Source organism: Strix aluco, chromosome Z (genome assembly GCF_031877795.1).
Source record: "Strix aluco isolate bStrAlu1 chromosome Z, bStrAlu1.hap1, whole genome shotgun sequence".
Classification (NCBI taxonomy): domain Eukaryota; kingdom Metazoa; phylum Chordata; class Aves; order Strigiformes; family Strigidae; genus Strix; species Strix aluco.
Window position 1 is genome coordinate 62,086,758 of NC_133971.1, and position 26,795 is coordinate 62,113,552.

The 26,795-nt window shown below is 39.2% G+C and overlaps 1 protein-coding gene across 1 annotated transcript; it reads left to right on the forward strand.

The window, feature by feature from the left end:
• Positions 1–25,236, forward strand: FSD1L (fibronectin type III and SPRY domain containing 1 like). Its single transcript, XM_074813663.1, is given in 14 exon segments — positions 1–742; positions 7,481–7,648; positions 11,706–11,807; positions 11,810–11,901; positions 12,237–12,346; positions 14,689–14,741; positions 14,744–14,813; positions 17,798–17,830; positions 18,590–18,599; positions 20,970–21,051; positions 22,406–22,654; positions 22,956–23,044; positions 24,776–24,794; positions 24,797–25,236. Coding segments are annotated over 14 exon segments (1,917 nt in total). The 3' UTR covers positions 24,895–25,236.
• Positions 25,237–26,795: the final 1,559 nt, after the last annotated feature.

Sequence of the window (26,795 nt, forward strand, 5' to 3'; positions counted from 1 at the left end):
ATGGGCCAAAAGATGATGGTATTGGTGTCCCATACTGTCTCGGCCATCCTGGAAAAAAAGGGAGGCCATTGGCTTTCTCCTTCCAGATTTCTAAAATATCAAGCCATCCTGGTGGAACAGGATGATGTAAACATTGTGACCACTAACATTCTGAATCCAGCCTCTTTTCTCAGCGGGACCACATCAGAGCCTGTAACCCGTGACTGTCTGGAGACCATAGAAGCTGTTTATTCCAGTAGACCTGACTTAAAAGAAGAACCACTTGAGGATGCTGAGGACACCTGGTTCACAGATGAAAGCAACTTCATAAAACAAGGAAACCGTAAGGCAGGATACGCTGTGACCACCACTTCTGAAGTAATTGAAGTTAAACCATTGCCAGCAGGGACTTCTGCTCAGAAGGCTGTAACAATTGCCTTGATCAGAGCTTTAGAGTTGGCAAAAGGGAAAAAGATTAATATATGGACAGACTCGAAATACGGTTTTGGAGTAGTACATGCTCATGGTGCCGTACGGAAAGTACAAGGATTACTCACGGCACAAGGAAAACAAATAAAACATGCGGAGGAAATTTTAAGGCTGCTAGAAGCCATAAAACTCCCTGAAAACATAGCCATCATGCATTGCCGAGGGCATCAAAAAGGTAACACTGAACAGGAAATTGGAAATAATTTGGGAGATTGGGAGGCCAGACAGGCGGCAGAAATGACTGAAACCATAGCATTAGCTTTGATCCCAGACGGTAAAACTTTCAATCCTAAACTCAGATTTGAAACCTGAATATTCAAAGGAGGATCAAAAATTGATTAATGATTTAAAGAGTAATAAGGTAAAAGATGGATGGTTTTATGTTCCAGATGGGTGACTAATAGTGCCTTCTAACACGCTAAGGAAGTTAGTTTTGGGCGAACAAAAGAAAACACATTGGGGAACAGATGCTCTAACAAGCAGCTAAATCAAAAAATAGTAAGCTGAAATTTATACACTACTGTGAAACAAGTAACCTAAAGATGTGAAATCTGTTTAAAAAAACAACCCAAATATGTCAAATAAAATTCAAACTGGAATTATAGGGAAAGGTAATAGTCCGGGGCAACATTAACAAATAGATTTTTCTGAATGCCCAAGAAAAGGGGGGTATTGGTACTTATTGGTGTTAATGGATACCTTCTCAGGTTGGCCAAAGGCATTCCCATGCAGAACTAATAAGGCAAGAGAGGTTACCAAAGTGTTATTGAATGAAATCATTCCCTGATTTGGAGTGCTGATAGATGATGTTGGCCTCATATGGGGAAGTATGCACAGTTGTGAATTCTAGCTGTTGTACATACGTAGATGAAACAGGAAAAATAAATGTAGATTTAGGAATAAAATTGCAACAGTTAGGTATTTTGCAGGAGATACATAAGGACGATACTTCCTTAGACTTTGAAGAAATATGGAACAAGCTTACTTCATGGTTGCCAAACTTCAGATGGTTAAAACAATTATTTGTATTGATTATAGGGATAGCTGTGATGATTGTAGTAACTTGTTTGACAATTCAATGTTGTAACTGCTGTTCACGATATAGTGAATTCATTTAAATGAGGGATAGACCTATAAGCACTATACCCTCAAGAGAAAAGGGGGGAATGAAAGGACTCAAACAAATGAATTTCTGACAATCATTGTTTAAGACTAAACTGCGATGCATGAAAACTTTGCTTGTGTTTCGCTTGTGTTTGTTTCCCAAGGGCTCCTCAACTGCTTTCCCTAGGCCTCTTTGTCTGTTTGGACAAGAGTAAAACACTCCCTGTATAACTCACTGACAGCAGACTCAAAGCCCTCAGTGGGCACTTGGGCAAACTAAGATGAGGGGAACTTGAACAAAAGGACACAGAGATACAATCTAGGGAGGATGATCTCCCTAGGAGATTTAGGAAGAAGACACCTGGACTTTACTTCACAGCACACGGTCTGGAAAGAAGGTCAACTAGCGAACACTGTGGAGAAGACCACTTACTTCTTCCCTTGACCACTAAAGACCCTCACCCTATTTTCACCACGCATGCTCGGACTATGGAAATGAATTCCGGGAACTCATCATCGTAAGACACCCCTTTCCAGGAAATCTAATGAATGTGTATGGTTTGTGTGTATGTAAACTGATGTCCCTTGCTAGTTCTGGGGAGCCCTTATGGTGGAGAATTCCCAGGACAACCCCAGCACTGCTGATAAAGAATACCTGCTTAACACTAAAAAAACTCTACTGTTGAGTCAATTTTTTTGTTTCGACTGTCTTGTAGAAGATTGTTCTTTAAGTCCAAGCTACCACATATTCCACAAGGTGTAAAGGTTATGAAGAAGTCTTTTAAGTAACTCTGTTTTGTCTACAGCTGTCATGTAGGAAAATCAGTCAGAAGTTCCTACAATAACCATGGTTTGAGGTAAAACAAAGCTACCTCTTAAGATGAATTATTTCTAAACACTTGGTTTTTTCTGCTTCCACTCTGGGAATATAAAGAATATAAAGTTGGTTTTATAGCAGAGACAACTGATTTTTTTTTTTTTTTTCATTGAGTGTGCTTTGTATGTACTGAAAAATTTGGGAGTCCTCCAGTTTTGTTTGACTTTAGGAAGTTACCTGATGTTTCTCGTCTCCTCTTTGGAAGGGAAAATGTCACCAAAATGGGATAAAATAATTTATTGACACCAATGTGATGTAAATAAGCAGACACTCCTTTATTTAACGGCTGGGTGCGTAGGGGAGTCATCTCACCAACAACACACACCTCACTCGTGTAGCATGCTGATTACATTGGATACAGTAATACATATTAATCAAGTTCTCATACATAAACATGCTAATCCCTGTAACTCATTTTCTTATTCCCACCTCTTTCCGGTCATGTGCCCTTGAGTCCTGAAATGAGTCACGGGGCTGCTTTTACAACCACCACGGACTACTGACCTAAAAGAAAGACCCTCCAGTGCCCTTGACTCAAGGACTTTGGCTCGCATTGCGATTTTAACATGCTTTGAGGCCCTTTCACAATGTAACTTTTAGAACACCTGGTCTACAGGGCAACAAATCGTCGCTACTGAACAGTCTGACAATGGTACCTCATCATGAGTCTTATTCTTTGAATAGAAATCTGGTTAATGATTATTACCAGCCTGCGTGGCCTTAGCCTGGGACTTTACAAAGGACTTTGTAGCAGCATAACTGGTTGTATGGTTACTCTAACTCATTCCTTATTTAAATCCAAATCACCAAAAATCATTAAAATCAGCTCAAATTAATTACAAATCAGTAACAAAAGTATTTCAGCTGAGTGGGAACTAGATCAAGAAACAATGTTAACTCCACCATGGATTCAACAGACCTAACTAAGCCATCACTACTTCAACAATAGTATTTTGTCTTTCCAAATGCCAGTTAATATTTATCTTTGAACATGTCATCACCACTTCAGCATCTACTTCAGCAGCATCATTTAAATGCTGGGAAAAACTATGTTTTGTAGCTTTGAATAGTGCCATATGGAGAAAGCCTTTTGAGAAGTATTGTTGGAATAGGACAATAACTTTCAGAGAAAAAGTTAAAGCAAGTCCTTTCTTGTTTGTCAGAGTATACACCCTGTATGATGTATAGCCAGACAAGTCAGGTATGGTTACGTGCCACTAATAAGCACTTTATAGTTTCACAGAAAATACTATGGTAAATAAGTTTTACTGACTTGGTGGTGTAGCTCTTTGAAAATGGGATGAAGAGTAACTGGACTGATTAAGAGAAATTTGAAGCAGCAAAGTCACAACCAGGAAGTTGAGTCATTTGGAATTGGTTTGGTGTGGTTCTTTAGATCAGTTTTTTCCCCATTGTTGCAGCTCTAACCAATACTATTCACATGCTTTATGGGAAAATTTATTTTGAGAATGTTGTCATTTGATCTTCAAATCTGAGCAATACAGCTGAGATTGTTCTCAGCCTTCTTGCATGTTACTGCCATTGATACTTGCCTGGAAATACTAACTACTTTCTCTCTCTTCTCCCTGAAATGCATCAAGGCTAGCAGACACCTCACAGAGAGGTACAGTACAAAGTTTGTGTCTTTGAATAAAGCTTATTCTTGAAAATGTATTTATTTTGAAAGGGTCATAGTCAGCTTAAATCATTAAATTCATTGACTCTTTCCTAAGTGGTTGTTGCAACATGTCCTGTTTGAGATCAGAGGGCAACTGAGCACCATGCAGTTGCTCACTGCCCACTTCCGCCCCCGCGCTTGGAAGGAGAAAACAAAGCAAAAGGCTCAGGAATTGAGGTAAGGACGGGGAGGGATGACTCATCCATTAGGTTGCGGGCAAAAGACAGACTTGCTAGGGGAAGTAAAAAAGAACAGAAATTTAATACAGACACTAACAACCACACTACTTAACAGACACTGTGAGAAGCATTACCCCACCTTGAAAACACTTTCCCCTATCCCTCCCTTCTTCCCACGCTCAGCTTTACTCCTGATTTCTCTACTTCCTCCCTCCCCAGTGACACAGGGGTCAAGAAATGGAGATACAGTCAGTCCTGCCGCTTCTTCCACCTCGTGGGGGGAGGACACAACTTCTGGGATTCTTCCTCTGCTCCAGTGCAGTTTCCCCCTCACAGGAGACAGTCCTCTGCAATCTCTCTCACACATGGATTCCTCCCATGGGCTGCAGTGTTTTCCTAGCTGCTCTGGCATGGGTCATCTCCACATGTTGCAGTCCTCCCAGCATGGAACTACTACTACATCAAGGCCTTCTTCCCACAGAGTCCCAGCCTCCTCCGGGAGCAGTCACCTGCTCCAGTGTGCAGTCCCCCACAGTCTGCAAGTTGGCCTCTGCTCCACCATGGACCTCCATCAGTGACGGGGGTGGGGGGGCGGCCCTACTGTCTCACCACAGGATACAGGGGAGTCTCTGCTCCAGCGCACCTCCCCCTTCTTCTTCCTTCCATTGACCTTGGTGTTCACACAGACATTCTCTTCACAACTCCCACCATTCCTCCCAGGTTCCCCTTCTTAAATACGTTATTGCAGAGGCGCAGCTAATTGGCCCAGCCTTGGTGCAAAGGTGGGTCCAACTTGGAGCCGGGGGAGCTTCAAGAAGCTTCTCAGAGGGGGCCACCGCTGTATCCCCCTCCCCTGCTACCAGAAACACCTGCCACTCACTCAAACCCAGGACAGACATCACAACTTTTGAGGAAAAGCTAAAAACTTCTATGTTTCTCATATAGTGGGGTTTTTTGCTGACTGTTGGCCTTTCCTACCTTAATAAAGAGCAAGATGCTTTTAGTGCAGGAAGTAGAGCTCTGCAGCAGCTATTATTATTGTTATTATAGTTATTGATATTTCTTTAAGTATATATATAATAAATTATCTTATTATTATTAATTATAAACTGCTGGCTTATTATTAATATCCAATGGCTGAAATTTAATAATGTTTCAAGCTGACTTGATCCCTTTAAATTGTGAGACAATCTTGCTGTTTTTTGGGTTTTTTTAAGTACTTTACAGACTTTTGTTATCTAATTTTCCTTTTGAGTATAAAAAGTCTTGTAGCTGTTGAAATATTTCTGTTGGCATCACTCAGACTAATGTCAGTGAAATTGCCATTTCTGGTAGCTTTTCTTTGAACTGTGTCTTCAAACTATTGTTTAGAAAGTAAAACTTTACTCTTTCAAAATAAATGCTAAGGCCATTATTCTTCACTTGGAAGAATTATAACTACGTTCTGAGAGTTTGACCTGGTTCAGAAAAGTTGCTGTGATGTGCATAGTATTTTGAAAGACAGGTCACAACATGTTTCCAGCGTATGTTGCTCTTATGGACCAAATAGTCTGGCTTGCAATTTACAGGTTTTCAATGAAGGGTCTGATTGTCTAAATTCTCTGAAGTTTTGTGTAGAATGAATAATTACTAAAGAAATTAATTTTTGCTTTTCCAAAGGTTAAGATTTACTGTCCTTAACAAATCAGAGGGATAGTGGCAATGGTAGGAATCTTAATACTTACTATCTGTAATAATCATCCTCTTACTCTTCTAGTTTCTTGAAACGCTGTGTGATCTAATCCTTTTGAACCAGCTGTTGCTGGTTCTCTGTCTAAGATCAGTGACTAAACAAAAGTTAAAATACAGTCTGAAGCTGACCACTTGGCGTTCTCTTACTGCTCAAGAGAAGATTATTCTTCCTTAAGGAGACGTTTACTCTATCTGTCTGGCCAATCAATGGAATATGCTAGGCAGCCCACGCTGAATTTCAGAATGTCAACTCTGTCTTGGGAAATCAACTGAGCCGTCTCTCTTACAATGTTCAGCTCAGTATCATAATTGTATTCTATCCCAAATTTGTAACGCTTGTGACTCTCAACATGCTTATATTTTTAATACTCAAGTTCCTATTTCCTCCCTCTTCTTCACTACCTGAATTTTTTGTTTTTCACAATTCTTTAATGTTTTGTTAGTTAGCACACAATCTCTCTTACATACTAGTGAAGTACTTAATGGGTATCACTTCCTGTGAGATATTAGATGTTCTAAAGGTGCCACAGATCTGTGGGTGTAAGTTGGATACAAGTGTTTGCAGTTAACTTTGTTTTGTGGTGTGTATATTACTTTCTAGTTAAGAATCTCTTTTTTTAAGGCAGGAGTTAGGACCTGTGTGCTGTCTGAATCGGAGTTACTCAAATTCTGCAGTGTGGCCTGATGTCTTTAGAGTTAGAACTATACAAGAGTCTTGTACACTTTTTTTTTGGTGGTGTAGTTGATGGAGTAGAGGAGTGTTTTAGAAGTATTCAGAATAAGGACTGAGCTAAGATTTTCAGGAGTGGAAATGAGAGCTGTGCTTCAGTGTATCTTGTAAGAGTGATCTGATATTTGCATGTTCCAAAGCAATATGGTGTCTGCAATTTAAACACTTCTTCATCTTTTGATAAGATCGGAGGTAGATATGAAATCAGAATATTCAGCTTGTTCACTGCTATTTAGAAATGCCTTCTGAGCAATATTTAACATGTGAAAATGCACTTCGGAGGAAATGAGTGGATCTTGTCAAGCAGAAAAGTTTTTGGACCTTTTTAAATGAAATGTTTAAGTTTCAAATTTTTAAGTATATAAAACATGATTCTGATTCTACAGTGCTTTAGATTTTTTATACTTCCTGAATTTGTGTAAGGTGATATGAGTTTTGTTTTGTCTCATCCAATTTTTTTGACTAGTAAAAGAAGTTTTAAGCTCTTCTCTAGTCACTTCTATTTATTTGCCTAGTAATATGGAACAACTGGGAGCTTGCACCATATTCTCTTTGAGACAGTCACATTTGCAAGACTTTCTATTTTGGAGTCTGTGCTAAATGGTAAACAGTTATCTATTAGAAAAATATTCTGGTCTTTGATCAGCATTTTGGCTAAAGTTTGGCATTAACAATACAGATTATCTGATTGCTGTTTTTCAAAATGGCTATAGGACTTAAACAATGCAAAATACATTTTGCTAATGCTGCTGCTTTGACTTTAGCAGTGGGTATAGCATTCCACATGTCTCTGATACCAAGGGTCAGTGGCAGTATGACTTGTGTGATGGTGGACTTTGCTCCTGAAAAGCACACCCTCCAGGCTCTGAAGTTTTTGCCAGGTAAAAACTGTATGCAGTGAGTTTAGTTTGTTACTACATGAATAACTTACTATATTTAAAACAAACAAACCAAAACCACAGTTCCTGCAGTCTAGTGAGCAAATTTTTCAGAGTACCTAAAGTGGTACTCTGAAATTGGATTGTTACACTGTAATTGGATGTCACTCTGAATACCTTGAGTATTTTGTAGTTTTATTGTTAATTTCTACATAATAGAGTATTTCAGAAAATAACATCGATCTCAGAAGTGAGAATGAGTTTTCAAGTCCCTGTTTTCTCTTGAGTTGTCAGTTCCTCTGTACTTCCTGAAGTTATGTCAAGTTTCTCAGGACTGTACCTGATCGCTTGATGCTTAGTGATGCTCTGAAGTCCTAGTCATCTACAGTAGTGTTATGCATGGAACTGTAAGCTAACATGTCACTTACAAGAGTGGTGATACGGTCTGAAATGCAAGAGAGAGGTAATCTACTCAAGCAGTTATATTACCATAATATAAAATATGTACTGATGCATCTATTTGTTACTGTTTGGAAATAAACTTAGGTGCAGTATACCAGTATATTTCTTTCATGTCTTTTAATTCATACTGCTTTCCTATTTAAAACAATTTGCCCTTCACTGATACCAAGCATATATTGACAAGAATACTGCTGGCAGTGTTGTAAATTGTTTCATCTCTAGATCACTAATCCAAATCTGTTAAGGACTTGGCAGCATCAGTTTACATTTCTGCCCCTTTATCTGGTATGCTGCAGATGCAGTATGTGGTAGCAGGTGTCATAAATTACTAATGTTGTTCCTAGTGGTCAGATAGCAGTGTCTAGGCAGAAGTTCACCTTTTAGACTCTGAGTGGCAATCATTGCTCTGCATAAGGGAACAAGGTAGGTAGGATGATCACAGTGCATCTGTTTAACAGGAATGGGAGTGTAAAGATCTAACGGCAAGCATGAACAAAGTCTTGTAGCTAGAAGAAGATATTTAGTATGACCCTTATACATGCATTTTCCTTATGAAATACGTAGGAATTTAAATGGTTTGGGCCTTTGATTTGTAAACAGGAAAATAAACTCTCTGGGTATCAATCTTGCTTTCTTCTACTGTAGTGCCAAGCTATCAGATTACTCTGACACCAAATACTGATAACTCAAACTGTTGCAGGCAAAATTGCACTGAGCATTGGTAGACCTGCATTCGTGAGGAAATACTAATGTCTTAGTGTGGGAAGCTGAAAACAGGTTTGATGTTCTAGTCATGCAGGCATTTGAACACTGCTTGCCAGACTTATGCTGAAGACTCGGTCACTACAAACACATGCAAGACTCTATCTGGAATCTTATACCATGACAAAAATAATTGGGGTAGGTAGCTAAACTTACAGGTATATGTTCTGAAATACTTGTCTTCATCTTAATTTTTCTTTTGCCTAAGAAGGGATCTTACTGATATTATTCTCAAATTATTGTTGGATGACTTTGAAATTTGATGGCAAATGAATGTGATGAACACTTGAGAATTTGTCATGGTTTAACCCTGGCATGCAGCTAAGCACCACACAGCTGCTTCCACACTCCCCCTGCCACAGTGGGATGGGAAGAGAATCCGAAGGATAGAAGTGAGAACTTGTGAGTTGAGATAAAGGCAGTTTAACAGGTACAGAAAAAGCTGTGTGCATAAGTGAATTAATTTGCTACTCACCTGGGTGGTGCAGAGGAGCCGGACAAGTGTCACTTGGCTAATGGTTGGGCTAGATGATCTTCAAGGTCTTTTCCAACCTAGATGATTCTGTGATTCCCACTGGCAGGCAGATGTTTAGCCACCTCCAGGAACGCAGGGCTCCATCATGTGTAACAGTTACTTGAGAAGACAAAATGCCATAACTCTGAAGGTCCCTTCCTTTGTTCTTCTTCCCACAGCTTTTATTGCTGAGCACAGGGCCATACGGTATGGGATATCCCTCTAGTCAGCTGGGGTCAGCTGTCCTGGCTGTGTCCCCTCCCCACTTGTTGTGCACCCCCCAGCCTGCTTGCTGGTAGGGCAGAGTGAGAAGCAGAAAAAGAATTGATACTGCTCAGCTGAAACCCCTGTGTCAATGAAAGTGTTTTCATCACAAATCCAAGGCATAGCACTGTACAAGCCTCTGTGAAGAAATATAACTGTGACCCAGCCAAACCCTGTACAGACTTGAATACTTTTGCTTTCAGTCTCTTCTGTGCTGTTTACTTGTTCTCAAGTATTTTAAACCTATGCCACAAGTTTCAGTGTAATTCCTGCTTGGCTTAAACTGCAGGGATGTGAGGAGTAAAAGGGTGCATTTCGGTAGTGATAGTTTTAAATATTTGAACAGTTCATGAAGGGAAAGTGTGGGAAGGTGTGAGTAGTGTGCATAAAGCAAACTAGGCCTTCTGCTTCTAACAGACCTGCCATAGCTAGGTGTTTGTGTTTAGATGTTAACATTACATGTCTTTAAATGACTCAACCATAATTGTGAAGCTGATTGCCATCAGCCGTTGTGGAGGGGAATCGTGGCTAACAGTGTGTTCAAGAAATAGTCATTTGAACTGCATAGAGGCAACCTGTATGTAATTAGGACTTGATTGGTCACTGGGACATAACTACAGAGAACAACACAGTTAAGGGTTTGAGTGTTATGAAAATGGATGATTTTTGACAAAATCTGCAGGTCTATCAGATCCACAGATGCATCAGTATTGTACTTTTATGATGTTCCTGCTTGATACATTGACTTGCAGGCCACTTTTATATCTATTTCAAGCTGTTGTAAAGGCTGAAACGAAGCTTTTGCAGATCCTTCCTCCAAAACCTGCAGACAATAAAATATCTTTTTCACTTCCTCCAGCAACAGTCTTCCCTGAATGTACTTTGGACACTATGAAGGCACTATGTAAATGCCTTATTTTGAAAAACATTTTCCAGTGACTTAAGTGCTCTTTGATTTCATGGAGATAGACTTCTGTTGTCTATAAACAAAACTTCAGTCTTTTCTTTAGTGAACCCTAGGAATTCTTTCCCCTTCTTTCAAGACAAAGGATGAAAAGGAAAGAGAACTAGGTAACTGCTGACTGGCTAGTGGAAACTATTACACTGTTAGTTGTCTGTAGTGGTGGAATTAAACAAGTGATACTGTTTAAGGGTTGCAGCTGTACTTACGTTCCAGAGACTCAAATAAAAGCTTGCTGCTTAATATTCTTCCTGTGTAGTATTATTCTAAATTGTAGGTTCATAATTATAAGTCAACTCTCCTCTAGCATGTCCTTCTTACTACTTACAGAAGGGGATCAGCCCAACTTACTGACAACACAAACATCTGGAAAATGTGATGCAAATGTTCACTCTAGAGCTAATGCGGATTTCTTGTTTTGTAAAATGCATGTTGTGTGAGCCAACACAGGCAGGATGCAGGAACAACCACATAACCACAGACAAAATGCAAGGAGTAAATTTCTTCTCATTACCTTGTGACCCCGGGCCATCTCCACAGCAGCATCAAGGCAGAGGCATGCAAGTGGGGACCTAGGCATCATGGAGTGTGGTCCTTGCTAGCCAGAAAGGAGAAGAAAAAAGATCTTGAACCTGCTGCCTTTGCCTGTGTATCAGGGATTTTTGCAAGCATAGTTTTCCACCGTGCTTTGATCTTTCCCACAGCAGGGCAGGAACCTCAAGCATGTTCGATAAGGTGCCTCTGAGTCTATCACAGGTCTGTGTTATCTAAATGTAGATGTTCTATCTGTCAAGCACACAAAACTAAACAACAATTAATATGATACATGTGGCTTTTTGACACCCCAGCTGCAAATCACTTGAGCGTTTTTACAATCCTCTTTGTCAATCTTGTGTTATATTCCCACACATGTTAAGTGAAAGTGATATGCCTAGTCTTCAGTCATGCTTTCCTAATGGGCTAGATCCTCTAGAAGGAATCAGTGTTATTGGGCCAAGGGCAACTTCTGAACTTCTGGATTTAGAATCCAAGGAGAACAAATTGATATTCAGTTCACTGTCTTCTTTAAACTGATCTGTGTATTTGTCTTTCTGCAGTCCCTAAAGCTCCAGAGATAGATGTCGGAACATGTCTGGTTGCTGATAACTTCATAAGAGTATTGTGGAGAATGCCTGAAGGTGACAGCAGAATTGATCACTTTTACTGGAATATATAAAAAACAACTTTGAAGGGCTTCCTCAAGTAAGAGATGAACATAACTGGGAACTAATAGACTTTATTGAAACTACTGAGATGCATTGTCAGGTGAAGGTTTTTTATACTCCAAACCCAAGAATATTAATATAACTCTTTATGCTTGGAAGTTTTGCCATATACCCATTTTCTTGTATGTAATGAAGCTTCCGTTGTTTCACATTAGTCTTGGGGTGCTTTGTGCAATAATGGCTCTGCCTTTTATTTTGACTTTGAGGTTTTTTTTTTAAAAAAAAATCATGTGTTAAATGAAGCTCACACTGATATTTAAGCTTGTTTTTTGCAGATTGAGATAAATGGAAGACAGCTACATGGAACAGATATTAGTCTTGTAAAAATGGTCAGTAATTAGCATCAATTCAAGTTTTCTAAACATTCCCTTTTTAGGTCTGAAATTTGATTCAAACTACATGAACTTTAGAGTATGCGCTTGCAACAAAGCTGCAGCAGGGGATTACTCTGATCCCATGACTCTAGAAACCAAAGATAAAATTTGAAAGATTCTAACCTTAGAGGTAGTGAAAACCCTACACTTACTGTGTTACCATAAAGGCTGGCAGAAGAATTCTCTAAGACTCATTTTGGAGTTTTAGAAAGCAGCCATTCTTTATTGCAGTGCTGGGCACACACGCTAACAGCTTCGCAAAGGTGAGCATGCCCCCATATCTATAAGTGGCAGCTAATATACAGTGGGATTATACATAATAATAATTTTTCTGAGAAATGAGTTACATATGCATTAGATTTCCTGGAACTAATTACAATATCTGCATCCTAATTACGCATGTGCTTTCCTGCTGGGTGGTGGTCTCAAGGGGTCCCTGGTGGTTGTTGGTAGTCTTCCTCACCGTTTCTGCTGGTTGATCTCAGTGCTCACGCATGCTCACAAAGGTCTGTTTAGGAGGTGTTGTACAGCTGTGTTGTATCTTGAGCTGGTTTGTTGTAATTCATCCCGACCTTGTTCCTGTTATCTTCAAGAATAGGCCCCAACTGTCTTATTTATTACTGTCTTATCTTCAAACCTCTTTCTTCTTCACAGAAGCACCAACCTTCAGCTGCACATTCCAGAAGCTACATTGACATTGACTTACTTCATTCTCAAAAAAATATTTAGCAAGACGAAGAGGGGAAAAAAAATTGTTAGCAAGACGTTTTGGCTTACAACTGTTCTGCCTTCCTGTATGAACTTGTATGTTAAGTCTGCTTCTGCATGAGCACTTCCGAAACCTGTGTCTTAAGTGAAAAGGAAAACAACCATTTCTGTAAAGGATTAAGAAGCTTATTGGCACAAAGCTGGTCTTTTAGCATTCAGACACTAAAAATGAGATAGTGATGTAACTTTGTCGAACAGAGCTTGACATTAGTTGCTTTGAACTGTGATTGACAGTATTATGTGCTGCCAACATATAGCAAGAGAAGATGGACATTGTGGCTGACCACTGGTAGGACTCTTAGGGCAACTAAATGGTGTAGTTCCTGGTTATTGGTACTTGGCATGTGGCAGGTAATGGCTTTCTGTAAATAGGTGCTGAAAAGGATTTTTTTTACTTTGAAGCTGTAGGTCCTAACCACTGTCAATATTCAAATAACAGGCAGCCCCAAATTGCTAAAGTTATCAAGTCATTGTGTTAGAGACCAGTTGGTCTGAGGATGGTAGCTTCCTAACATCATTTCGTAGATAAATTAGCAGAAAAATTTCTTGAAAGTGATGTTTTGTGACAGAACACAAATCTTAACTATCATGGTAGAGATAATGATCCTGAGGCTTTAATTATAGCGAGGCTTGTAGTGTAAAGGGCAAAATGACTGATATGGACTGGATAATTAAAATATAAATTCTGTTACTTGTGTATATTACCTCATAAAAACAAAGCTATATGCGATTTAAATGAGTTGATGGGCATTCTGGTAACTTTTCTGAAACAATTTTGATACCCTTAAGCAGCATTGTCAGATATATAGTATCCATTTAATAGCCACTTACATTCCTTACTCCGGTGCCAGAAAAATAATTCTGATTTTGATTGTTCAGACAGTTATCATGCTTCCCACACTATTTTCATTATTTCTGTGTGGACATTTAGTTCACTTTCTTTAATAATCAGCCCATAGAAACTCAGTATCCTTGTCCACATGCTTACCTTACTGTTTTTCAGACTTGTGTACTGTTGAGCTCTAAACTCTTAATCTCAAGTATACTTTCTTTCAGAATCAGACTATAACATCTGATGGTATTAGGACAGTTACAGAATAGTCTGTAAATAAACATCTTTAGGGAACTTGGCATGTTGTATTAGTTTTGTTTTCTTGGATGACAGACTTGGCTGCAACAAATACCAAGTCTCTTCTAGCTGCATGCATCCTCTACTGTTCTTGTGTCTGCAGCTGACTTCACAGTTCAGCTCTGTCTGCCTGTATGTGCTACCCTGTCAATTCAGTATTCTCCAAGATGCAGTCCTTATTAGTCATAAACACCTTGTTGAAGAATCAGTGCTGCAGAGCATGGAAAATAAGCATACATTTTTAAATCATTCATGATTTTAAGAATCTAGGGAGTCAGCTGTAACCAGCAGAAGTCACTAGCTGAATTTAATTGCTGATACTGCAGCATTATAAAGGTGAAAAATCTTACTTTGATGTAACCTATGCAGTGAAGGTAGATAGTTGGGCTTTATTTAAAGGGCATCAGACAAAAAAGCTGATATTTCTATTAAGTTGAACAGTGCTCTGATACAATTTTGCTACTGGTTCTATAATTTTCTATGAATAGGCACTGTTGGGAGAGAGCATTATACCATTTTAACTGTTTTGCATTTTGCCTTGACCAGCATTTGTGTTCAGTTTGGACCCTACTTCAGCTCATGCAAGCTTGAAAGTTGAAGGTATGTTGAGTGGGATCCTACTGGAGGCAGAGGCCAAGAAAAAATAAAAGGGGAGGAAAATAAAAGCAGGTAAGAACTCTGTTTTGTAAATGTTTATGTTGTCTGGTATGTCTCATCTGGCAGCTAAAGGAAGAGGGCAGAGGGAAATTAAAGCACTTGAGTACAGTGGGACATTAAAGAATTTTCATTCAGAAATCTTTCTCTGGAAGAAATTTTAATTTTCTATTTCCCTTCTGCTGTCACACAGATGCAGAGGCTATTTATGGAAGCTATTAAAAATGTGTCTTAACCATTAACAGATTTAATTCTTTTAAAAATACATTTGTTGGGGTATCATTCAAGGTACTGAAATGACTTGTAGATGTGGTGGGTTGACCTTGGCTAGCCACCAAGTGCCCACCAAGCTGCTCTATTTCTTCCCCTCCTCAACTGGACAGTGGGAGAGAAAACATGGTGAAAGACTCATGGGTCAAGATAAGGACAGGAAGATCACTCTGCAATTACTGTCACAGGCAAACAGACTTGAGTTGGGGAAATGTAAATTAATTTATTGACCATCAAAAGTCAGAGTAGGATAATGAGAAATAAGAACAAATCTTAAAATACCTTCACCCCACCCCTCCTTTCTTACCAAGCTCCACTTCACTTCTGACTTCTCTACCTTCTCCCACTGAGCAGCGCAGGAGGACAGGGAATGAGAGACGCAGCAAGTTCATCATGCATTGTCTCTGCTGCTCTTTTCTCCTCACAGTCTTCCTGTGCTCCAGTGTGGAGTCCCACCCAAGAGAGGCAGTCCTTCATGAACTGCTCCAATATGGGCCCTTCCCATGGACTGCAGTCCTTCACAAGCTGCTCCAGTGTAGGCTGCAGGGTGGCTATATTCTCACTTGTCTCTCCCAGCTGCTTTTGCACAGCATTTTTTACCCTTTCTTAATCACCATCACTGATTGGTTTAGCTTTGGCCAGCAGTGGTGCGTTGTGGAATTGGCTGGCACTGGCTCCGTCTGACATCGGGACAGCTTCTGGAATCTTCTCACAGAAGCCAACCCTGCAGCCCCCCTGCTTCCAAAACCTTGCCACGTAAACCCAATACAGTAGATGAGGTAAAAGTCAGCAAGCAAGCGGTGTAATTCTATGTTTAGTAGTGTTGCAGGTCAGTACTGGTGAATAGACAGCTTTTCTACTATAAGAAATAAGGAAAAGCTGGCTGCTTTGACCTTATGTAAAAGCTAAGGTTAAATTGGTACTACAGGTGGTGTTTGAATTTGTTGTCTCATAATGTTCATTGATGAGGAAAAGGTACTAATAAAACAAACCAGATAGCAAAAGATAATGGGTAAAGGAACATAACTCTTATAAAAGTGGCAGCCCTGAATATATTTAGCAACAATTTTCATCTAGGAAAAGTACTTAAGTAACTTTAGCAGAATTCTTGGTAGATTGTTGAAAGTTAGGCACTTAGATGTGTGTTATTCAGAATCATTGAATAAATAAGGTTGGAAGAACATCACTAGATCAGTCTGCTCTGGCTGGGCATTGAATGTATCTGCCATGGTTTGAACTTGGCTGGCTGCCAAACACCATGCTGCCAGTCGCTTACCCTTTTCCCTACCTGGGAAAATAGAGAGGGGATAAAAAGGAAAAAAAAAAAAAACCCAACTCGTAGGTTGAAATAAAAAACAGTTTAGGGATTGTAATGTAGCAGAACAATAACGGAAAGTCCAAATGGGTAACGCACAATGTGGTTGCTCACCACCGCCAACCGATACCCAGCCCAACCCCCGGCAGTGATCCCAACAGAATGAAGATCCCGCCACACCAACCAGAAGTGAGAAAGAAAACCCACCTCCTTTAGCATCACACGATATGGAATATTCCAGTAGCCAATTCGGACCTGCACTCTGGCTGTGCCCCCTCCCAGCTGAAAGAAAGTTAACTCCATCCTGGCTGAAATCTGGGTAGGGCACTCCAGCTATGCTTTCTCCCAGCTCAAGAAAATTAATTCTATCCCAGCCAAAACCAGGCAAGGATGAAGAATGTGTTAACTCGCTGGGCCTCTATTCCAGGCCACTTTAATGGGAGGGGAGGAATATCCTGCTATCTGACTGGAATTTCCTGTGGTGCAATGAGTCCCAGGTGCCTCTCAGCTATTGGTGTGTGCCCCTCTGAGACAAGCCTGGCTTGATCTTCTCTGTACCTTCCTGTTATGTGATTAAGGAGAGAAATTGGGTCTTGTCTTCCTGAGGCTGAGCAAACCCAGTTGTCGTTCTGTGCTCCAGACTCAGTTGTGTTGTTGGACCTCCACTGGACTTGCTCTAGTACGTCAGTGTGTAGTCCTGAGGAGCTCAGACCTGGACACAGGACTTCAGACTCAGTCTGACAAATGCCAAATCAAGAGGGAACAGCTGCTTGCCTTGGCGTCCTTGTTGCTGTCTTGCTGCTACAGCACAGGATACGGTTGACCACCTCTGCTACAAGGGCACACCACAGTGTTGTCAGCTCCTGTTGTCCACCAAGGCTCCCAGCTGCTTTTCTGTAGAATTGCTCTTCACCCATCTATCTCCCAGTCTGCCCTATTGTGTGTTCTTTCATCTGGAGAACACTGTTCTCTCATGTTCTTTCTCTTCATTCATGTTCATTCTTCTTTCATGTTCATTCTCTTCATTGTTCTCTCATCTGGAGAACACTATCCATAGTTGTGACCCTGGTTTTCAACTGGTTCTGTACACAGCTTATGACTTACTACCCCATCTATATCTCTTGAAGTAGGAATGGGTCAAAAGCCTTGCTAAATCAAGGTGTGAACAGTTTCCATTGTTTTTGCCTTGTCCACAGAGCTGGCTACTTCTTCCTCAGAGGCAATCAATTGACTTTCAACATGGGCTTTTTGGTATAAAGAGCACTGCTTGGGATAATTTATGAACAAATACCTTCCCTATAGGCATATACTGCCAGAAGCATGGTAGAGCAGATTTTAGTGGCATCTTAAGAATGTAGATAATTTACTGTAGTAATAGAACAGTTGTTTAATGACTATTTATTTCTGTTGACAGCGACCAGAATCCTCTGCTGAAGAGCAATAGAAGGTAATAATATACCTCTTATTCCTAGGATCTAGCACCTAGTTTTGTTGGGAGTGTGTGCTACATTCCTTTCCTTGATGTAGTGAGAAAAAAATCTAATAGCCTTTATCAGTAACAATACACATATGCTTTTAAAAATTCTTTTGAAGTTTAATTTGGATTCATAGAGATTATATATATATTTTTCCATTGACTGGAAAACAGTCTTCCTGGAACGATGTCTTAGTGTATGGGAGACCCGAATTGCAATGGTTAAAGAGCATTGTGTATTCTAGTGTTGACACAAAGATCCCTGTTATTTACAGATACATTGATGCTTACTTAACCTTCTGGCACATGGTGGCAGACTAGATTTTTTTACAAATGCAGTGAAGAGCTCCCTTCTGAGAACTTTAAAATAATTTTTTTAGTTCTTATTTTTGAGTCTGAAAAACTCTTTGCTTCTCAACTTGTGGTAGACTTCAGAGGAAAAGAAATGAGTATTTTTACACTTTCAAAGAGGATGAGGTTTAGCCTGATGGCATGTGTAAAAAGCTTCATGGCAGTTCTACTTCCGGAACCAATTGTTCAAATGAGAGAGCCTCTTTTTTCATATGTAAAGGCAGCTAAAATATCCTCCTATTCCTTGGGCAAAAGAGAATACATATTGCTTAGAATATCTTTTATTTGCTGAAATGGATAAGGAAACTGAGATTAACTGCAGTGCTGTAGGCAACAATCCTAACTATAAGACAAGAATATCTGACCACTGACTAGTGGAAGAAATGCATCGGTTACTATGCTAGCTAATGAAGACTGTGTTGCATTGGAAAATGGGCACCAAACTGACTTTCTGCTATAAAATTTCCTGCCTTTCCCTATTGGAAGGGAGACTTCAGCACTGGAGAAAAAAAAAACAACACCTTTTTTCAAAGTGTAATGCCAAATGTTTAATGTCATTGCCTGAACTGTTAAAGGCTGTTAGATTTTGAGTGGACAAAGCACATGCAGCAGCCACTTACAGAAGACTTGTACAAAATAAATGATATTGAGGACCTTTTAATGTATTCCTAACTTGGAGAAAATACTAGCAAAGCACCTGCATTTTTCTTATGGCAATTCTCTAAATGGCCACCTTGCTTTCTGCATAAATCATACTGAATCTAACAGAAAAATTTCAGCAGCTTTTGTTGGAAGCATGAGTGAATGATCTCTGATGTGTTTGAAGTAGGATGGAATCTGCAAAGAGCGATGGATTCCCCTCAAATTATGCTTCTTGGCTTTGCAATCACTTGTTGCCTTTTTCTTTGGTAAATAAACTACAGCTTCCTCCATGTTAACAAAATTCAAAAGCAGCTGCGGTGCACCTGTACAGTATGCACTTACCCCCTTCGTGTAACTCTTGCAAGCAATTTAGAAGCTGAGCTGTCTTCTGATCAGTACTGGCACATTTATATGCTAAATAGTGATGCTAAAGTAGACAACCTTTTCATCAATGATTTCTTGTAGACTTCTGTAACTGGAATAAAACAAACTTATTCATGAAGATAAACCAGAGATTCTAGCATATTTATGTACGACAGCTTATACCACTTTGCTTTTGATTCCCATGTGACTTTATTTTAATGAAGGTATTGGGCAAAAGGGACATTTTCTAACCCTTTATGAAATAGTATTTAAGAACAATTCCAGAAAACTTGAAATCAGTGTTGAATGGATTGGAAAGGAAACAAGCTGAACTTCACTGTTACTAGTGGACATTTAAATAGCAGTTAGCTTTACTAAATTGTAGCTGAAGGAAAAGTGGGAGAGAAAACTTTCTTTTGTGTGTGGTAACTCTTTTAAGGCTAATGCGTGATAGACTACTGAGGATGAGGATTGGAAAATGACTATGTACATGTGTATTGCAGAGACATTTGTACTTTTCAAATTTTTTTTGTCAGTGAAATTAAACTGTGAACTTTATAGCTATTTCTGAGAAGTTAAAATTCTTTGCTACTGATTGCTTTTAAAATAATAACCAGACATGACTCCCTGGCTACTGAGGTTTAATATTCACTGTAATTTGCAAATAGCCCTCATTTTGTTTAATGCTTAAATTCCTGGGAATCATTTTTGAGGGCATCACCAAGGTAAAATAAAATGTTTGAAAACCTCATTAGGTTCAAATTATTTTATGCAACTGATTGCTCATTAGAATATTCTCCAGAGAGAAGTGTGTCTTCATTTATTTTGCCATTGCTTCCTGAGAATGCTTTTGAAAATATGGTTAGAAAATTTTAAGTCTTTCTTGATTGGGAATAGACTCTTAAAATTTATAATTACTCTTGAGGAGTTGCTGTGTGCTTCTCAGCACAATGTGTTGACACAATTTTCTTTTCTGTAGTCTTTGATAGAGTTAATATATTCAAATAATCCCCACTCTTCAGTATACTTTTGGTGTTTGATTTTTTTTGGGGGGGGAACATTGTGATGCATGCATTAAACTCATCTTTTTTAATATAAACTGTGTTTAGATTTGACACTCTTGGGTTTTGTATCATCTTCAGAGTGTGCATTTTGAAATAAAATCACAGTTCTATTCCCTTCATTCATCAATGGGTTATACTTTTTCCTGGGATTTCAACCATTGCTTGTACAAGACAAACATGTGCTGAAAACCTTACCTTTAACACAACTGATATTATTTTCCCATTCACTGATATTTAAATTCCAGTGAAAATTAGGCATTTTGGCATTGAATATCAGCAGTGTATTCATACTTATCTGAATGTTGTAGCTGATCTACCAGACTTACTGGAAGTTTTATGCAGAAGACCAGAAATATGAATTCTCTAAGGTTCTGTGTAGTATAGGTGAAACTGTTTTATACAGGCATTCATTCAATCCATGTGCCACACATGTGCTTCTTCTCCTCTTTCTTTTCTCACTACCTCTGAACTTGTTTGTTGCAATGTCTTGTATTTTTTCTGGTTATCATCTCTTCTCTTTCAGTTCTTGTGGGTGCATACTGTTAGAAGTATTAAGTGACCGAACTAACATGTCATTTCAATAGCTTATGTATGTTTATTGCACCCTAATTGACTTGTGAAAACTTGTTTGAGTGTGCATTTCTGTAATTGCATCCAAATCTCAAACAGTTCATTTCTTAGGAGTGGTGCAGTCTCCAGAGAAGACCTCTCTTAGCACAAAATTCTCACTGAGGGGCAGGAGATCTTTTATTGATGAATCATACACAGCGTTGGGTAAGGTGAACTTCTTACTTCTGTTAGAGGTGCAATGCTGTGGAAGGGCAGATTGAGTAAGAATTTGAGGGAAAATTTGTGATTGTTCAAGTCTGTGTACTTGATGCTGTCCTTCTGTTGCATTTAAGGTAATGAATTAATTTGGCAAGAGATGAATCCCCTTGCGTTCTAGCTGGTCCTCAGAGATTAGAGGAGCTAGGGGTAGCTGGACTTATCTCTTAATAGGTATGCCAGGTATGGCTGTAACTGTAGGCCTGACACCAGATGCGCAAACTGCCCATATGCTGAAGGTCCGGTTGCATTCAAGAGAAGCAGTCGGGTTCACAAATAGTCGGTTTATTCTTATGCAACATCTACAGATTCTTTGAGATTGACTAGGATAAATGCACAGACTGCAGGTTGGCTATATAGCACTGCACACAAAAACCCCCGATTGAATCACACATGCTTAATTCCCGGGTCATCACTTGGCGTAGCCAACAGCCCAAATCTTACCAAAAGGTGTCCCTTCTGGGGGGGGGGGGGCGGGGGGCGGTGAGGAGCACAAACCCATCAATCTGTCCCTCCAATTTGGTATCAGATTATCGTCTCTGAGTCAGATACAAACTCACAGTAGTATTTATCTAAGTATGTATGTGTGAGTGGGTGGGACTGTGGTCAAGCCATTGTTTCTTGAGTAACGACACAGCGAGGTGTGTGTGCACGGTGTGCGCTGTTTTTGTGGGAGAAGAGGAAGAATGAGAGACAAGGTCCGCAGAGCAAAACAGTCCTTGAGAGAAGTGGAAGAGCAGGAGATAAATCTGCATAGTCCTGTCAAATATCCCTTGAGAAAAGTGGAAGAACTGGATGGTGCAGCCTCCACCTCGCTTCACATTCCTCCTTGGTGCCATGGCAACACAAATCACTGGATCTCCATCCTGTCCTGTGTTTGTTCTGGGCACCATGTGTTAAGGAAATGTGTGGGTTTTTTGCAGATTTTTCACTGTTTTGCTCTTCCCACACTTCCAACACCTTCACAGTGGTGGTTTTCCCTATGTAACACCAGAATTTTGTGCTGCAGCAAGTGTCCTCAAGTGTTGAAGCTCTTTATTACAAAGCTCTTAGTGACTGACATTCACTGCTATTAAATGTGAATTAATGTTAAGTGTATCTTGTCTCAATGAGTGTAAGTAAAAACTGTCTCAGTATTCTATTTTATATTTACATTCTATTTTCTTGTACATTAATTTTTTTGTTCCTTATAGCTCAGATGTTTGCATTTTGAAGCCTTCACCTTAAAATAAAACAGAAGGCATCACTGGTGCCTATAAGTAAGCAAGCATTGTTGTAGCAACTACATGTATTTTTCTGGTAGGAGACCCTGCTGTTTGAAGTGGACAGCTTTACTGTGAAGTGAGAGCCCAGGACTGCAAATGCTACAGTGTGGGAGTAACATACAGAAAACTGGGGAAATTTGATCATCTGGGAAAGACTAAGTCAAGCTGGTGCATCCGTATCAATAACTGGCTGCAAACCACATTATCAGCAAAACATAATAATAAAACCAAGACTCTAGGTATCCCTGCTCCAGACAGAATAGGTGCATACTGTGATTTTGATCAAGGTAAATTACAATCTTTAGCTAAAAGCTTAGTTAGCTATCTGTTTCAAGTTGAAGCAGTACAAGGCTAAAGTATTATGTTACTTCCAGACTGATATAGTCCCTTATGAAAATAAGGCCTAGAGCTTGTAGTATCAAATGACCTGGGTTCATCTATGTGACAGAGCTACTGAGAATTTTTCAGTCATGTGGACTGTATTTAGTGTGTTCTGGAAGCCTCTCCCTGAAAAGAATCAATTTTACAAAAAGTTAAACAGCAGTAACATGTAAACATGTATTTCAACTTGTCTTCTGCCTCTCTTAGGTCACCTTGCATTTTATAATGCGGACTCAAAGCAGCTGTTACACACGTTCAGAGCAAAGTTAACCCAACCATTATTACCAGGCTTCATGGTCAGTATCTATAAAATTTTGTTCCTTTTCTAGCACTGAATTCAGCTTACCGAAGACTTAATTACTAATAATTTTAAAAAATGATTAACTGTTTTCTTTTTTATTTCATTTGTCACTTATAATAGAACTCCAATATGAGCACTCTGTTCCTGGATGACTCAGCTATGTAAATAAAAGTAATTAAATTTTTGTAGGGTAAATTAATAGTACATTCTGGTAGCTGACAAGCCTGCTACAATAACTGACCTGAACTAATGCAGATAGCAGACCAAGATGCTGTGAGCTGTCATGAGTCATAGCAACACCATATGCTTCCCTCTGAGATAAAAGACCAGCTTTTGAATCTTTAAAATCTCAGTGGGATTTTCTTGCCAGTCATTTCACTGGTCTGCATAACTTTTTTGTGGCTCTAAACCAATAAGTGAAAACCTGCTGCAATTCTAAAGAGTCAAACCTTCCAGAAAATGCACAGGAAAAGGATTTCTTACTCCATATTGGTTTTTCTCTAATGGTTTAAGTAATTTGTTTAAGTAACTAAATTTGGAGGCCTCAGCTGTGTTATAAGGTGCCATCAAGTGCATCATACTTTGGGAGCAGAGTATAGGTCTGGGAAAACTTAGGAATCTGGAGGAAGCTAGCATGCTAGTTCATACTAACAACTTAGCTGCCTAGGCACTGATTTCTAGCCTCTTGTAATTTGGCCCATAGCAAACACAGCATGGTAATTTTAATGTGTGATTAGGCCAATTAATAAAGTTGTTCTTATTTTGGGCATGGAGTCGGAATGGAAAAGTAGTAACTTGCCTAGCCAGCCTTATGTCTAACATTGCCAACCACCTGATTTTTCACTTGTATCAGACAGAATTCCTACCACAATTTCTACTGTTGGCTAGATGTACTGACAATAGGAGTCTAGATTTTTTAACAGCTATTTATTTGGAGGTGACTAAGCAAGTTGCCTTACTGATCTTCTTCAACATATGGGGAACAGAATAGCTTCAGAACTGTTGGGATATACGTGTAGGTTATCCCCTTAGCATTTCTAAGGCTGACTCATTAAGTCAGTTCCTAAGGCATCCAAGGAAACATTTGCTTATATCTCATCTCATACAGCCCCTAGTACTTAGTGAGAACAGTGTTACAGACATCATTTGGGTTAGCCTGAATAGTTAAAATAAAAATTACAAGTTAATTACAACTCTCAAATTTATTCATAAACATGAAGATACATTCTTTTATGTAACTCAGTTGTAGAACAGAGGTCACTGTCACTTCTGACTCTGAAGTTTCTCAAGACTTAGTTTTTTTCTGCTATGTTTACACTGACATAATTCTGCCATGTCATACTAAAACTAAGCACTGCTTTCAGACACTGGAGCACAGTGAGAGTATTGCTTTTCACTGTCATTCTAAGTACTTGCTGCTAGCACATCAGGCTTCAAAGAACTTTTCTTAATAGGAGCAAGTCTTTTAGTATTAGATCTATCTTGGTTATAAACTTAGAGTCATAAAGCATAGTATGTGAAGCATCTTAGACTTTATGGTCATAAAAATTAGCTTCCTAGTGTGATCAGAATGTTTTACAGAGTGCTGTGACTAGAAAGCAAGAGAGAAGACAAATGCAGCTACAGGGTAAGTTTTGTGTTAGTTCCATTGTGGGACAGGAGAAGAGAGATGTAGATGCTTCATAATATTCAGAATACTGACGATTTTTTTTTTTCCCTCCCTTAGGTATGGTGTGGTAGGCTTACAGGAATACTGGATTGCAGGTGCCAAGTTCTGTGGAAATGGCCCAGAAAAGTGAAAATTAATTGAGTGCTTCAACAAGCAGTCTGAGGAATATTGCCTAGTAATGTCTATTAAACACTTCTATTGCTGATTGTTTTTCTACTATGTAGCTGCTACTTACAGAAGCTTGTGAGCATTGGATTACTCTGTGTTTGCTAGGTACTGCTGTTTAAGTCCTGAGTACTGATAATGCAAAAGTTTGGGACTAAAGTGTTAGGAACATACTGTGACTCCAGACAGAAAGGTGAGACAGAAAATTAAATTGTTGTCTATTTGAAAAATAAGTGGAGAAATCAGGAGCTGTAACTATGTACTTTTCTAATACTGTATTTATGGACTTTAATATTAATTCTGTTACTAATAATTTTCTATTAAGAGTAAAATAAAAGCCATGTTCTTAGCTCTCCTAACATGAATTACTCGATTATATACTTTATTATTACTGGACTTCCCATTAGAATTTCTGATATCATACATGCATTTCAAAAGAATATTGATTTGCTAGCCTAGCCTGGCAAAATATCACAGCAGTATGATTGCAAAAGAATATTATAAGAAGTTGTAGACCTGATATGAAGAAACAGTAAGGCCAGTCTGTGATTTTTTTCTGTTACAAACCCCGATTTCCCATGAGTAAGTAATTTAAATAGCATGTTTGGAGTTCAGCTCCCATTTATCACAAATTACAGAAAATGTAAAAATGTAAAGATATTTAAAAATATTCTTATGTCCTTAGTGAAAAGATGCATTATGATAACCAGCCATTGAGCTAGGAAGTATTTCAGGTAAGAGGTTCAGAACCAAAAATCCAGAGCTTTCTAAAAAATACAGCATGCTGCTGTTCTCTCAGAAGCTCTTAATTTTGGGTCATTTCTTGGCTTTCCAGTACTGTGGCATTATTCTAACTGGATTCTGATAATAATCAATTCATATTGTTCATCAGATGTGAATGACAGATCGAATCTTTGTCTGCTGATACCAAAGCTGCAATGCAGCTGAGGCTGGGAACAAGGGTGTGAGAGCTTCAGTTTAAATGCATCTCCCTGGAGAAGATGGGGGCCAGGGGGTCTATTGCTAAAACATCTTTCAGCTTTTTCTCAAGCCAGATTCAAGGCTGGCTAAGTCTTCTGAAACTGCTGTGTCAATATCAAAGCTGGCTTTGAGCAGAAGTAGCACTAAATTCCTGGTGATGGGGCAGTACCCTCTGAGCCCAGGCACACATTTTTGCTAGCTGTTTTGACTAGCCTAGTGATGATTCCTGGAACTTTCTAGATAACCAGAGAAGTCCAAAATTTGCATGATTTCTTTATCCAGCAAAAATGTAGCTTATATATATAGCATCCCACTCTTAATGTGCTAGCTTGTACCATATGCCATGTATATGTGGCTATGAGACTGACTTTCAGAGGATCATATTCTAAAGTATTTCTTTATAGCCTCCAACTTAACACCTTATCCGTTTTTAAGGGCAAGGAAAAAGTGGGATGTGAGCAAATGCTTTGCCAGCTAACATACAATCTGCTTCTGAATCTGCAGTTATACATTTTCGTTCACAAAGGAAGTGAAATGTTGAGCCTGGGTGCTGGGTGTTCCATCATCTCAATTCCTAGTTGGAAGCTTAGCAACAATAGTCAAATGATTCATGATAGTGGGGGAGCTCAAAAAAAATCATGTTATATTCTCTGTGGAAAATCTCAAACTTTTCAGTGAGAATTACTTGTGTGTTATAGACTGTTTAAATATGCTTTCTTCCCTCTAATCAAGTCCAGGAGCCTAGAAATAATTTGCAGGTACACACTGGAATCAACAGTTTCCTAACTGAAGATTTTTTCCTAATGTCACCTGAAAAGTGTTTCAAGCTCATGCTGATAGTGTCCACAGTGATTTGGTTCCCTTCCTACAGGTACAAAGTGTTTCTCCTTCTGTGTATCTTTTACTCTGTAAAAACATGGCCACCTAATCA